General features: G+C 46.1%; 1 protein-coding gene across 1 annotated transcript in view; it reads left to right on the forward strand.

The window, feature by feature from the left end:
- The window catches only part of LOC139416360 (protein bassoon-like), a 194,376-nt gene that overhangs the window by 171,150 nt on the left and 7,199 nt on the right, over positions 1 to 16,027 (forward strand). The window contains exons 6-12 of the mRNA XM_071164895.1: positions 887 to 3,320; positions 3,866 to 4,704; positions 5,988 to 6,096; positions 14,461 to 14,592; positions 14,727 to 14,782; positions 15,004 to 15,146; positions 15,433 to 15,525. Of these exons, the coding sequence (XP_071020996.1) occupies positions 887 to 3,320; positions 3,866 to 4,704; positions 5,988 to 6,096; positions 14,461 to 14,592; positions 14,727 to 14,767 (3,555 nt within the window). The 3' untranslated portion in view covers positions 14,768 to 14,782; positions 15,004 to 15,146; positions 15,433 to 15,525. The remainder of the gene's footprint in view (positions 1 to 886; positions 3,321 to 3,865; positions 4,705 to 5,987; positions 6,097 to 14,460; positions 14,593 to 14,726; positions 14,783 to 15,003; positions 15,147 to 15,432; positions 15,526 to 16,027) is intronic.

Genomic DNA, 16,027 nt, shown 5'->3' on the forward strand with positions numbered 1-16,027 from the left:
TGGTATTTGAGGTGGTCAAGGAGACTGTTAAAAAAACTGACCTCTGTAGGTGATGGAGAATTGACCTAATCTTGTATGGGAATAAAGGGGTGTGGAGATCTGTGGCAGTTCTTGTAGAGTAATGATAAACCTGTGTTTTGAATTTTGAATAGCATTTGAAAATAAACAGGGAGTAGATTCATTTTGAATTGGATGACAAACAACAGACTTGAAGTTGGTTGATTTCATAAATATAGAGGATTTGAAGACAATTTAAGAGCGGAGAGGAATTTATTTTATACCCTACTCATAGATTATGCTAGAATTGCAGAAGAGAAGTGCATGATTGTAAAACACTTGCTGAGTTTATGTAGAGCTGCTATTGTGGGAGCATCTTTATGAAATGGTCCTAGTTAATTAAACATTCATGTTGCTGACAGATACTGGGTCTATCTTCCCAGACCTTTCTTGAGACTATGGCTGTGATTCATTTGACTCCCAATGGAATCTAAATTGAATTACCACTACGTTTTATTCTTTGCCCAGTTAGTCCTGCATGCACAGTTGTGGCATGGCTGAGGATGTTACATAATAGAGAAATGTTAGTGGAAATGTTCAATTATAGACATTTGTACTGTTATGTAACTGTAGCAATGCCATTTAAAGGTAGCAAAAATATTGATACAGTATTTATCAAGTTTCAGTTTACAGCAATTTGTTTATTGCTTTTCTCTTTTGCACAGGCACATGAAGTAATGTAATGTATAATCACACTTTAAGAATGAACCTTGTATTTCATATCGTCCTTGAGGAACAATACATATCTCTGTCACATGTGTGATGCTCTATTGTGCAAGCTCTTTCCCTAACCCCTGCTCTCATGGCCCTGCCCCCTGTCTTCCTGCAGCTGGCCGCCCTGCAGCAGAGTGCCCTGAGGAAGGTGAAGAGGACCCTGCCCAGCCCCCCTCCAGAGGAAAGCCACCTCCCCATCATCACACCGGCCCTCCCCCAGATGTACATGCCGTCCGTGCCCTCCCTGAGGGCCGGAACCAGGCCAGGTCTGGCAGCTAAAGCCAGCCTGCTGAAGGACCTCACCCACGAGCTTAAGGCTGTGGAGCAGGAGTCCACCAAGCTCCGCAAGCAGCAGCAGGAGCTGGAGGAGGAGGAGAAGGAGATTGATGCCAAGCTGCGCTACCTAGAGCTGGGCATCCATCAGCGCAAGGAGACCCTGGTGAAGGAGAGGGAGAGGAGGGATATGGCCTATCTGCGCTGCATGGGCGACCCGCGAGACTACATGTCAGACAGCGAGCTGAATAACCTGCGGCTGGCGGCCGCTGTAGCTTCCTACGAGAGCAACGGAGTGCTGACCAGACCCAGCACAGCACCAATGAGCCAGTTCACCAGCGACTTCAACACAGCCGCCCAGTTTCCTCCCACCTCCTCCTTCGTCTCCTACCAGTCCTACCACACCCTGAGCCAGCCAGCTCCAGCTCCCCAGCCCGGCACCCCTTACCAGACTGCAGCCTTCAACCAGCCCCCCTACCCTTCAGTGTCCCAGGCAGCGGCTCTCCCCCAGCCCACCCCCCTGCAGACCCAACATCCTCCCCCATCCTACCAGCCCCATTCCTTCTCCTCCCACACATTCCCACAGAGCCATCCCCCCTACCCGACAGAGCAGGGTGTGCACCCACTGCCTCAGCAACAGCAACAGCCTAGCCACCAGGGATTCCAGCATGCCCAGCCTGGCCAACCTCCCTACCCCACCCACACCTCTCCATACCCCAGTCAGGTGTCCTACCCAGCTGGCCCTGGGCAGATCACTCCCTACCAGCCCCAGGTAGACATCCTCACTGTCCACCAGAGACCGAGACAGACCTCGCTGGCTGACCTGGAGCATAAGATGCCCACCAATTATGAGGTTGTAAGCAACCCCACTGTAGGGGTGACCACCACGGCCCAAGACACCATCTACTCCTCCTCCAGTGGGGCACCCCCATATGGACAGTATACTGGTGGTACCACCATGGTCAACACTTATGGGCCATACTCTACGGCAGTCTCCAGTACATATGGCCAGTACACCACGACAGTATCCAACACATACGGGCAGCAGTACACTTCCACCCCGGCCAGTACGTATGGCCAGTATACCACCACCACAGCTAACACCTATGGCTACACCACCACTACAGCCAGCTCTTACGGCCAATACACTGCGACAGTGGCCAACAGCTATGGCCATGGCACTCCATCTGACCGTCTGCACTCAGTTGACAGCCCCTCTACCTACGCACAGGACGGTCTCTATGGTCCCGCAAGCCTGGAGCAGAATGTCCCAAGGAACTACGTCATGTGCGATGACATCAGCGAGCTGACCAAGGAGGGCCTGGGCGGCACAGTGGACATGCACCGGAGTGACGGCCACGGTGGACGCTACGCAGGGGAGAGCGGTTCGGCGAGAGGAGGAAGCTCCTACGGCAGGCCGGAGGACGAGCTGACCAGGGAGGAAGACCTGTATGAGCACCACAGCAGGGGTAAGAGCAGTTACCACCCACGAGGGTCAGACACATACGGCCGAGTAGTGGGCAGCAGCAGCACTAGCATGGGTGGGGGGTCCTCCTATTACTATGACGACTACACCAAACACGGTGCACAGCGCCCCGGTGTCCAGAAGCACGCCTCCAAGAGCCTGGCTCCGGCCGTCATGTCCTCCAAGCGCAGCAAGCACCGCAAGCAAGGCGAGGAGCAGAAGATCTCCAAGTTCTCCCCCATCGAGGAAGCACGCGACGTGGAGGCAGACCTGGCCTCCTACGCCGCGAGCACGTCGGGCGGCGGCAGCTTCAGCGTGGCGTCGCGGGCCAGGAAGCTGCAGGACGACATGGCCCACGGCCTGAGGAAGAGCGCCTACGAGCAGAAGAGATACTCCTATCCGGAGGAGCGCATGTACTACACCTCTGGCCGTTCGCGCTCCACGGGTTACGGCATGGACAAGATCTCGTCCCGGGACTACGCCGGCTACCGCAGCCGCTCCTACGAGAGAGATGGGGACAAGGAGCGCTCATCGTACAGGGCGAGCTATAGCCGGCGCAGACCCCCCATGCGCTCTCAGTATTCTTCGGAGGAGAGCCCTCTCAGCCCCATGGGTGTTCATGTGAGGGCCTCCTCCCTGGGCCCAGAGCTGTACGACAGCCGTAGTAGTCAGTATTATGGCCAGTACGACTACAGCCACTCCATGCCTGACGTGCAGGATCACATGAGAGACTTGCCCCGGACACATGTCTACAAGCCCGACAATTCTTACATTATAGACGATATGCATTGCGCTGTTTCGGACAGTGAAGGTAAATGAGTGCTGAATGCCAGTCTCTGCCCACGAATAAACATCCCCCACCCAACCAAAGATAAGGCTAGATGAGAGAAAGAGAGAGAGTCGTTGCATGCTGTGCTGATTTTGTGTCTCAAGGCGTATTCTGGCTGCTCACGTCCCGACTGACTGACTGCTGTCTGTGCTGTCTGCATGAGCAGCCACGTCCAATTTCTTCACTTAGTTCGTCAACTTTCTTTTCACTTGCATGTTATTCTGAGAGATATACAACTTTTTTTCACACAAAACCGTTGTCTTGTCAAAGTTGTTTCATTTACTTGTTGTGATGAACTTATTTTGTGATTTTTTTTTCATCATTGTTTTACATTTGTTTTCTTGTTTTAAGTGTGTCTTGTTTTTGCATTATGCATGGGTGTAAATCTTGACTTCTCTTTAGTTTTTTTGTTTTCCTTTCTCTTTCTATTCTCGCCTTCCTGTTCTTCTTTTGCATGGCCTCAGTCTGCATGCCTCTGTCGCCGTCAGACTTGGAGATTGACTGTGATCTACTCTTGGTTTCCAAAGCCTACCATCTTGGCCAGGAAGAGACGGACTGGTTTGAGAAGCCCAGGGACCTGCGCTCTAGCTCCCGCCACTATGGCAGTGGTGGCCACTCCTCGTCCGGCCGTAGCCGCCACGTCAAGCACACCTACCACGACTATGACGAGCCCCCAGAGGAGGACCTGTGGCCCCAGGACGAGTACGGCCACAGCCGCCAATCTTCCACCTCGCGAGACCATCGCCACCACGGCAGCACCAGCTCTGGGAGACAGTCCGCCTCGTCCCGCCACTCAGATGAACCGCGCACCTCGCGCTCCTCCAAGGGCCACCCCAAAGACCCGTCCATGCGCCACGACTCCCGCCAGATGTCCTCGTCAGGGAAGAGGGGTGACCCGCGCTCCCAGGGGGGGTATCACTCATCGGACTACTCCAGGGACCCGTCGGGCCACCACCACAGCCAGGGCCGCTCCTCCAAGTCCTCATCCTCGCACGATGGGCGGACTTCCTCCAGGAAGCAGCAAGAACTCCAGGGTCACCCTCCTTCCTCCTCCAGGGGCCAGGGCAGCTCTGGCCGTGTGCCAGGATCCGCCGGTGGGCCCCCGGGCTCTAGGGGACAGGGTCCTACCTCCCAGCAGGACGGGCTACAGCAAGGCCAACGCACCCAGCTGCAGCAGCAGCCCCAGACCTTGGCGGCACGACAGACAGGCACCACCCCTGCAGGCACCACCCCTGGGGGCCAACAGCCTCTGGGCCTGGCCCAAGCCCAGCAGGGTCTACAGGCCAAGCCTGGTCAGCTTGGTCCTGGTCAAGCCGGTCGCCAGCCACAGGCAGGAGGCCCACTGGGGCAACTGCCATCAACTGCGGTGAGTACAGGATTGTGACATAGTGCATTGCAAGTGTGGTTACAAACAATCAGTGACTCTGGATTGAAAGTGTCATGATTATTCAAATCTACCATCTACATGAGAATCACTGTAAATGTGTGTAGAGTATTATTTCACGCGTTGAGGCGGCTTTAGAGGTCTTTGGTGGCATCTCTCCCTCTCATCTCTTTCTTGCCTCTTTTTCGTATGTCTCCCTCCTCCTTTTCCTCTCTCTTCCACCTCCCCTCTCTCTCATTCTCTCTCCATCTCCCTCTCCACCTCCTCTCTCTCTGTCTCTCTGATAAGGCCTAGCACATCATTGTGAGAAGAGGTTTTATTTAAATGTGTGTGAAATCCTGTTGGCAGACCTTATCTGGTCTTGTGATTAGCACTGTGGCTGTAGATAGTGGCAGTGTAACAGCCTCTGTCTAGTCCACTCAGATGGAGGAGAGAGATTCATCCCCCAAAATGTCTTCCACTGCAAATCATTCCCCCTCCTCCCGTTACCGTTTGTTTTCTTATGTCTCTGAATACATCAACATGTTTTTAATATACAGAACTATACAACGTGCAAAGTATTTTTGGCTATGTGTTGTGTTTTGCATCTAACCCTGTACTCTAGGCCATAGAGAACCTGAATTATAGGAATTACAGGATCTCTGTGCTATAGCCTATACTGATAACGTAAAATGAAATATTCCATATTGTGTATGATCATCATTCTTATGTGCAGACTGAGATATGGTTCTATGCTCCAAATAGAAATACAGTTGTTAGAGAATCATATTGAACTGTCATGGCGCCTGTTCTCTCTGAAAGGCCCGATGAGTGATTAAACATAATTTATTCAAAATGCTAATTGAGGGTTGAAATGAATGGAATGTATCCGTTTGCCGGGTAAAGTGAATGCAAAACCTATCCTGTGTTGTTATTTGGCAAATATCCACAATGCTAAGCGAATTATGTTATATTTGTTCCATTAACCCCTTACAGAGATCATATTCCCAGTTTGTAAATCTAGATGCACGCTTAGATGCACGGCTGGTTGGTTTTCAGGGAGGAAGCATGAAACTGGTTTCAGCCCAATGATCTCTGGCATTGATAATACTCATTCTGCATCATTCTGTCTTTCAAAGGAAGTTTTGGCATGGTATTTTACAGTAGGTGGTTAACATGATATGAATGACATTTTTCAGTGCATCAGAACAAAATGAGCCATGTACAGTCAGTTTGCCACGTTTAACCGTGTTCCTCGTCTCTTTGTCTCTGTCTCGCTCTTCCAGCAAGCACCTGTCGCAAACACACCCCCTGTGACTGCCATAGGGGCCAAAGCTGTCATAGGAGGGGCAGCCCAACCTGCAAAAACACCTCAACCCCCACTCACAGGAATAGGTAAACACCCCTGTATGCACTCAAACTGCTCCTGCTCTACCCACTGAACATTTCACTGAGAGTGATTAGTACACTTGTTCTCTCCTACACTCTAAAACATTCTGGGTTGTTGGGATGACCCAACTGCTGGGTTGAAGGCATTGGGTCACTGAGTTGGCCCAGCCGCACGCCTAATAGACCACGATTCCTGAAAATAAGGGATTACTTTTCAAAAAAGACCCAGCTGCTGCGTCAACCCAGCATGAAAGTGAATAAAAACCCAACTGATGGTTGAATTAACCAATGCTCGGGTATAACCCGACTGGCTGGGCCAAAATAACCCAGCCTGTGTTCTTTCCATTATTCACCCAGCACTGGGATCCCAAATAACCCAAATTGGATTGTTTTTAACCAAGCATTTTTTTTGAGTGTAGGCATACATTAGTCAATCTCCCACAGACAAAACAGACAGACAGACCAACAGGAAGACAGACAGATGTACGCACGCACACACATGCACGCATGCACGCACCCACACACACACACACACACACACACACACACACACACACAGAGAGAGAAAGAGAGTGTTATGTAATCAGGTATCACGGGTGTCCTGTTTAATCCCAGGCATTAATTCTGAGAAGGCTTTGGAAAGTTGATGGATATCCCTAACTTTGGAAACACAGAGGGAAAGTTCATTTCAACGTCAAGTTTCATTTGTCACATTCCCAAGTATAGAGAAATGCTTAACTTGCAAGCCCTCCCCAACAGTGCAGTGTTCAATATAATATTTTTCACAAAAAAAATAAGAAATACAAGAGGAAGCTATTTCCAGGGTCAATGTCAGTACCAAATGTACAGTCGTGGCCAAAAGTTTTGAGAACGACACAAATATGAATTTTCACAAAGTCTGCTGCCTCAGTTTGTATGATGGCAATTTGCATATACTCCAGAATGCTATGAAGAGTGATCAGATGAATTGCAATTAATTGCAAAGTCCCTCTTTACAATGCAAATGAACTGAATCCCCCAAAAACATTTCCACTGCATTTCAACCCTGCCACAAAAGGACCAGCTGACCTCATGTCAGTGATTCTCTCATTAACACAGGTGTGAGTGTTGACGAGGACAAGGCTGGAGATCACTCTGTCATGCTGATTGACTGGAAGCTTCAAAAGGAGGGTGGTGCTTGGAATCATTGTTCTTCCTCTGTCAACCATGGTCACGTGCAAGGAAACACGTGCCGTCATCATTGCTTTGCACAAAAAGGGCTTCACAGGCAAGGATATTGCTGCCAGTAAGATTGCACCTGACTCAACCATTTATCAGATCATCAAGAACTTCAAGGAGAGCGGTTCAACTGTTGTGAAGAAGGCTTCAGGGCGCCCAAGAAAGTCCAGCAAGCGCCAGGACCGTCTCCTAAAGTTGATTCAGCTGCGGAATCGGGGCACCACCAGTATAGAGCTTGCTCAGGAATGGCAGCAGACAGGTGTGAGTGCATCTGCACGCAATACTTTTGGAGGATGGCCTGGTGTCAAGAAGGGCAGCAAATAATTCACTTCTCTCCAGGAAAAACATCAGGGACAGACTGATATTCTGCAAAAGGTACAGGGATTGGACTGCTGAGGACTGGGGTCAAGTTGTTTTCTCTGATGAATCCCCTTTCTGATTGTTTGGTGCATCCGGAAAAAAAGCTTGTCCGGAGAAGACAAGGTGAGCGCTACCATCAGTCCTGTGTCATGCCAACAGTAAAGCATCCTGAGACCATTCATGTGTGGGGTTGCTTCTCAGCCAAGGGAGTGGGCTCACTCACAAATATGCCTAAGAACACAGCCATGAATAAAGAATGGTTCCAACACATCCTACGGGAGCAACTTCTCCCCACCATCCAGGAACAATTTGGTGACGAACAATGCCTTTTCGAGCATGATGGAGCACCTTGTCATAAGGCAAAAGTGATAACTAAGTTGCTCGGGGAACAGAACATCAATATTTTGGGTCCATGGCCAGGAAACTCCCCAGACCTTAATCCCATTGAGAACTTGTGGTCAATCCTCAAGAAGCGGTTGGACAAACAAAAACCCACAAATTCTGACAAACTCCAAGCATTGATTATGCAAGAATGGGCTGCCGTCAGTCAGGATGTGGCCCAGAAGTTAATTGACAGCATGCCAGGGCGGATTGCAGAGGTCTTGAAAAAGAAGGGTCAACACTACAATTATTGACTCTTTGCATCAACTTCATGTAATTGTCAATAAAAACCTTTGATACTTATGAAATGCTTGTAATTATACTTCAGTATTCCATAGTAACATCTGACAAAAATATCTAAAGACACTGAAGCAGCAAACTTTGTGGAAATTAATATTTGTGTCATTCTCAAAACTTTTGGCCACGACTGTACAATGTGCAGGGATACTGGAGCATTAGAGGTAGATATGAACATGTCAGCAGGGATTAGGAGATAGCGACTGGTAGCAGGCTGAATAATAATCATAAAAATAATACTAAACAGTATGGCAGCAGCATAAGTGGTGGATGGGTGGGTGTGTGCAAGGTGGTGAGTGTCTGTACTGTGTGAATACTGCCTTCAAAAAGAATTCACACCCTTTGAATTGTTCCAAATGTTGTTGTGTTACTAGGTGGGGTTTAAATGGATTTAAGTGTCTTATTTTTTGTCAATGAAGTGGAAGAAAAATTCTAACATTTGTAAAAAACCATTAGAAAACGTAAATACTAATATATCTGGATGACATAAGTATTCAGCCCCCTGTATTAATAAATGTTCGGATCACCTTTGGCAGCAATTACAGTAATTTAGTATTTTTGAGTAAGTCTCTAAGACAAATTTACACGTGGGGTGGTTTTATTTGGCACCCCAAATTTATCTGCACAATAATTTTGGACTGTAAAAACAACAGGAAATCAGCTCCAAGTGATTTCGATTCAAGAAATCTGTTCCCGGGTATCCCCTCTCACGTATAATATAGAGAGAGAAACAGCCGAAGTTGGAAATTTACATACACTTAGGTTAGTCAATAAAACTAGTTTTTCAACCACTTCACAAATTTCTTGTTAACAAACTATAGTTTTGGCAAGTCGGCTGGGACAAGTCATTTTTCCAACAATTGTTTACAGACAGATTATTTCACTTATAATTCACTGTATCACAATTCTAGTGGGTCAGAAGTTTCCTTACACTAAATTGACTGTGCCTATAAACAACTTGGAAAATTCCAGAAAATGATGTCATGGCTTTAGAAGCTTCTGATAGGCTAATTGACATAATTTGAGTCAATTGGAGGTGTACCGGTGGATGCATTTCAAGGTCTACCTTCAAACTCAGTGCTTCTTTGCTTGACATCATGGAAAAATAAAAATAAATCAGCCAAGACCTCAGAAAATAATTGTAGACCTCCACAAGTCTGGTTCATCCTTGGGAGCAATTTCCAAATGCCTGAAGGTACCACGTTCATCTGTACAAACAATAGTACGCAAGTATAAACACCATGGGACCACGCAGCCGTCATACCGCTCAGGAAGGAGACATGTTCTGTCTCCTAGAGATGAACATACTTTGGCGCGAAAAGTGCAAATCAATCCCAGAACAACAGCAAAGGACCCTGTGAAGATGCTGGAGGAAACAGGTACAAAAGTATCTATATCCACAGTAAAACAAGTCCTATATCGACATAACCTGAAAGGCCACTCAGCAAGGAAGAAGCCACTGCTCCAAAACAGCCATAAATAAGCCAGTCTACGGTTTGCAACTGCACATGGGGACAAAGATCGTACTTTCTGGATGAATGTCCTCTGGTCTGATGAAACAAAAATGGAACTGTTTGGCCATAATCATAATTTTGGAGGAAAAAGGGGGAGGCTTGCAAGCCGAAGAACACCATCCCAACAGCATCTTGTTGTGGGGGTGCTTCGTTGCAGGAGGGACTGGTGCACTTCACAAAATAGATGGCGTCATGAGGAAGGAAAATTATTTGGATATATTGAAGCAGCATATCAAGACATCAGTCAGGAAGTTAAAGCTTGGTCGCAAATGGGTCTTCCAAATGAACAATGACCCCAAGCATACTTCCAAAGTTGTGGCAAAATGACTTAAGGACAACAAAGTCAAGGTATTGGAGTAGCCATCACAAAGCCCTGACCTCAATTCTATAGAAAATTTGTGGGCAGAACTGAAAAAGCGTGTGCGAGCAAGGAGGCCTACAAACCTGACTCAGTTACACCAGCTCTGTCAGGAGGATGGGCTAAAATTCACCCAACTTATTGTGGGAAGCTTGTGGAATGCTACCTGAAACATTTGACCCAAGTTAAACAATTTAAAGGCAATGCTACCAAATACTAATTGAGTGTATGTAAACTTCTGACCCACTGGGAATGTGATGAAAGAAATAAAAGCTGAATAAATCATTCTCTCTACTATTATTCTGACATTTCACATTCTTAAAATAACGTGGTGATCCTAACTGACCTAAGACAGGGAATTGTTACGAGGATGAAATGTCAGGAATTGTGAAAAACTGAGTTTAAATGTATTTGGCTAAGGTGTATGTAAACTTCCAACTTCAACTGTACATGTAATCATACACAAATGTAAGCAAGGTTTTAAATGATTATCTTTAAGGCAAATATTATATCTATTCTGGCTTCTTGCGGTTAAGTTGCCATTTTCAAGGACTTTTTTTTGTAAAAAAAATGGTTTAATAATAATTCTCCCCAATTTTAATCTTGTCTCATCGCTGCAACTCCCCAACGGGCTCAGCAGGCAAAGGTCAAGTCATGCGTCCTACGAAACATGACCCGCCAAACCGCGCTTCTTAACCACTGCCCGCTTAACCTGGAAGCCAGCCACCAATGTGTTGGAGGAAACACCGTTCACCTGACGACCGTGGTCAAGCTGCAAGCGCCCTGCCCGCCACAAGGAGTCACTAGGGCACGATGAGCCAGGTAAAGCCCCCCCGGCCAAAACCTCACCTAACCCAGACGACGCTAGGCCAACTGTGCACCGCCCTATGGGACTCCCGATCACGGCCGGTTGTGATACAGCCCAGGATCGAGCCCGGGTCTGTAGAAACGCCTCTAGCATGACGATGCAGGGCCTTAGACGGCTGCACCACTCGGGAGGCCCCATTTTCAAGTCTTGCCATAGATTGTCAAGCAGATTTAAGTCAAAACTGTAACTAGGCCACTCAGAATCATTCAATGTTGTCTTGGTAAGCAACTCCAATGTATATTGTGTTTTAGGTTATTATCCTGCTGAAAGATGAATTTGTCTCCCAGTGTCTGTTGGAAAGCAGACTGAACCAGGTTTGCCTGTGCTTAGCTCGTTTCTGTTTCTTTTTATAAAAAAAAAAACTATTTTAAGACTTTTGGAAAAGCATTCCAGGTGAAGCTGGTTGAGAGAATGCCAAGAGTGTGCAAAGCTGTCATCAAGGCAAAGGGTGGCTTCTTTGAACAATCTGTTTAACACTTTTTTTGGTTACTTTTTTGGTTACTACATGATTCCATGTGTGTTATCTTCACTATTATTCTACAATGTAGAAAATAGCAAAAATAAAGAAAAACCCTTGAATGAGTAGGTGTGTCCAAACTTTTGACTGGTACTGTGCATTGTAAACAGGGCTGAAAAGGGACTGTTGGCAGGAATATATAAATACTTGTGGTAATATACTAATGGTAATATATACATGTAAAAGGAAGTAATAGTGACCAGTAGTAGGATAAATAGATAGATATTAATGGTAATAGAAGAGTAGCGGTGGTAATACATCAAATCAATAATCATTTTAGCAGCAGCTTAGGTGTGAGTGAGAGCAGTAGTTGTTAGCTATTTATTAACAGTCTTGTGGCCAGGGGATATAAACTGTTTAGGAGTCTGTTTATCTGAGCCTTGATTCACCGGTACCGCCTGCTGGATGGGAGCATGGAGAACAGTCCATGTCTCGGGTGGCTGAAGTCTTTGACATTTGTTTGGGCCTTTTTTCAGAAATTCTGGCATGTACGTCCTGGATGGCTGGGAACTCACCTCCAGTGGGCCGCCCGCATCACCTTCTGTAGGGCCTTCAGGTTGAGAGTGATGCAGTTGCTATACCATACTGTGAAACAACCAGTCAGGATGCTCTCGGTGCTGCAGTTGTAAAAGTTCATAAGGATCTTTAGGGGCCATGCTAAATCATTTCAGCCATTTTCGTGTCACGGTTCAATTGTGTCTGTGTTGACATGCTCTAGTCCAGTGGTTCCCAAACTTTTTATAGTCCCGTACCCCTTCAAACATTCAACCCCCAGCTGCATGCCCCCTTTAGCACCAGGGTCAGCGCACTCTCAAATGCTGTGTTTTGCCATCATTGTAAGCTTGCCACACACACACTATACGATATATTTATTAAACACAAGAATGAGTGTGGGTTTTTGTCACAACCCGGCTTGTGGGAAGTGACAAAGAGCTCTTATAGGACCAGGAAACAAATGATAATATAATAATAATCAATCATTTTGCTCTTTATTTAACCATCTTACATTTTAAACCTTATTTGTGAATCGAAAATTGTGAATAACCCACCACAGGTTGATGAGAAGGATGTGCTTGAAAGGATGCACATAACTCTGTAATGTTGGGTTGTATTGGAGAGAGTCTCCGTCTTAAATCATTTTCCACACACAGTGTGTGCCTGTATTTAGTCGTTTTCATGCTAGTGAGGGCTGAGAATCCACTCTCACATAGGTACGTGGTTGCAAAGGGCATCAGTGTCTTAATCTTAACAGCGCGATTTTCCAAGGCAGGATACTCTGAGCACAGCCCAATCCAGAAATCTGGCAGTGACTTCTGATTCAATTAAATTTTCGCAGAACCGATTGTTGCAATTTCAATGAGGCTCTCTTGTTCAGATATTGGTAAGTGGACTGGAGGCAGGGCATGAAAGGGATAACGAATCCAGTTGTTTGTGCCCTCCATTTCGGGAAAGTACCTGCGTAATTGCACACCCAACTCACTCAGGTGCTTCGCTATATCACATTTGAGATGGTCCGTAAGCTTGAGTTTATTTGCACACAAAAAAATCATACAATGATGGAAAGACCTGTGTGTTGTCCTTGTTAATGCAGACAGAAAATAACTCCAACTTCTTAATCATAGCCTCAAATGTGCGGGACACAAAATTCTTAATCATTGCCTCAATTTTGTACCGGACATTGAATATAGTTGCAAAGAGTCCCTGTAATCCTAGATTCAGATCATTCAGGTGAGAAAAAACATCACCCAGATAGGCCAGTTGTATAAGAAACTCCTCATCATTCAAGCGGTCCGACATGTGAAAATTATGGTCAGTAAAGAAAACTTTAAGCTTGTATCTCAAATCAAAAGAACGTGTCAATACTTTGCCCCTTGATACCCAGCGCATTTCTGTATGTTGTAAAAGCCTTACATTGTCGCTGCCCATATCATTGCATAATGCAGAAAATACACGAGAGTTCAGGGGCCTTGCTATAACAAAGTTAACCATTTTCACTGTAGTGTCCAAAACGTCTTTAAAGCTGTCAGTCATTACCTTGGCAGCAAGAGCCTCTCTGTGGATGATGCAGTGTACCCAAGTGGCGTCGGGAGCAACTGCTTGCACGGGCGTTACCACTCCACTATGTCTCCCTGTCATGGCTTTTGCGCCATCAGTACAGATACCAACATGAGCAGCAGCTAATTTTGGCTACATAAGGCCTGTTAGTGGAGTTCCCGCGAGAGAGTAACGGTTAATGTGATTGGATGTTAATTATTTGACTAGGCTACCTGTATTTGACAATTTGTTGTTATTTCGCTGAACACTAGATGGTTGAATTTTATTTTTGGCCGTGAAACGAGGCTACTCAGGCGGGAAAAAAAACTCACCCAAATGTATAGATTTGTTGAAAAATATAAACGTATTGTTAGATTCTTTTTATAAATGTAAAATGTGAATCACATTTTTATTTGGCGTACCCCCGACGGCATTGCGCCTGGGAGAATACCTGCTATAGTCAATACAGTCCCATCACCTCGCTAACAGTTGCATAGACAATTCTGTGGAAATAGAGACCCGGGTCAGAAACAGTCTGTAAAGCGCAAATTGGGTATCAGATTTATGTCAAAAGCTGGTGCGGTCATCTCCAGATAAATGCAATGGCTTCAGACTGTTGTGATAGTGTGCACTAAACCGGAGTATGGCATCAACTGGATTAAAAAGAAAGTATTTGAATTGAAAAGTACACCAAACAAGGTTTATACTAATCAGGATTCAACTATATTTTAAGATTCTTTCTCATACTGTAGATACATTTTCAGAGAATCAGTTTCTAATCATCATCCACCCCCCCCCCCCCCCCCCCCCCTTCTCCCTGCAGGCTCCAAGGCCGCCCCTAGACCCAGTGGCATCGGGAGCGCGGCAACAGGTCAACCGGGGATGGAGGGAGATAGTCTCCTCTCTAAAGTCCTACCAGGAAACCCTGCAGAGGCAGCAGGAAAACTAGGAGAAGGTGATATGCTGGATCTCAGACTCGTTTTTACTCTCTCTCTCTCTGTGGAACTTTCATGTTATTCCATCAACGTCACCTTTACGGTGCATTCTCCTTGCTACAATATGCCTAATCTCTCTCTCTCCCTCCAACAGCTATCTCCGGTTTCGGCAAGAAGTTCACCTCGTTGTGGTGAGGTGTTGAGATGATGGTAAGTGTTCGCCTGCATTACCAAGTAAAAATACTATTTATTCTGACTGTGTGTGGGTGGGTGGTTTCGTTTTTCCCCCGGACCACTTTGTGCACATTGTTTGTAGGCACTGTGTGCAGGTTTGAGTGTCTCTCCTGTGTCCCGAACAAGGCTTTTAGTACAGGATGACAGCTCACCCCAGTAAGTGACAAGTGGGAGTCTCACGGATCGTGTGATTTCAGGTGTCTGTAAATGTTATGGAGGACGTTGTGAGGCTTCGTACCAGAAAAACCTAGGAAGACCCCTGCTTTGTTTTACTATGAGAGAGAGAAAGAGGGAGGGAGGGAAAGATATAGCCATCAATAGAGGAAATCTGAGCGCACTGGTGAGTACAAAATCTCTATTCCCTGCCTAAAGCTTCCTCATTTTCAGAATATTACATAAAAAAAATACTTTGTAAAGTTTTTATTTTCCAATGAGACCCGATGGCTTTATTGTAGTGTAATATGGAAAAACATAAATGACACTGAACTTATTAGTAAGTAGTACATACAGTATTGTGTATATTTCAAGTTGCAGAATTTTAAAATGTAATTGGAAAAGATTAGCAAACCTAACATGATCATGATCAATCAGCTCAAGATTGATTGTTTTTTCCCACCCTCATTCAGCCAATGAGGACAGGAATCAATGGATGCTGCGTGTCCCAGGCCTGAGCCCACGATTGCAGAGAAACAATGCTGCTTTCTCTGGCAGGCCAGACAGTAAGTAGTGCACACAGACTCATCGAGCACAACTAAGATTAGAAAAAGTAGGATGGTGGGCACCTCTTAGTGATACACTAATGACACAAGAATTATCACAAAACAATAATCATTATTTACTAATATAGTTAATTATGCAGTGATGGTGTGGGAAAGATTTAGTTCACAGCCAAGGTTGATTCTAGATGATTTAATCTCTTAATATGTTGCAGTCAAGTCACTCCTGCTATTGTTTACATATAGGTCTATACTGTTTACTGCAAAACAGCACTGCACCTTGCGCTAACCTTTTCATGAACCCTGACCCTTGACCCATGGGCTCTCTGTCAGCCTCTGCATGAGTGCACTGTAACAGCCATATTACTGTAACATCCATACACTGGCATTGACACTGATTCTCTAGGGCCAACCGCAGGTCACGTTTCAATGGGCAACCAGGGCTAAAGAAGAGTCTGCCGAATGGCCTTCGATGTCCAAATGTATGTGACACAACCTTCATGAA

This window comes from Oncorhynchus clarkii, chromosome 9 (assembly GCF_045791955.1).
Source record: "Oncorhynchus clarkii lewisi isolate Uvic-CL-2024 chromosome 9, UVic_Ocla_1.0, whole genome shotgun sequence".
NCBI classification, from domain to species: domain Eukaryota; kingdom Metazoa; phylum Chordata; class Actinopteri; order Salmoniformes; family Salmonidae; genus Oncorhynchus; species Oncorhynchus clarkii.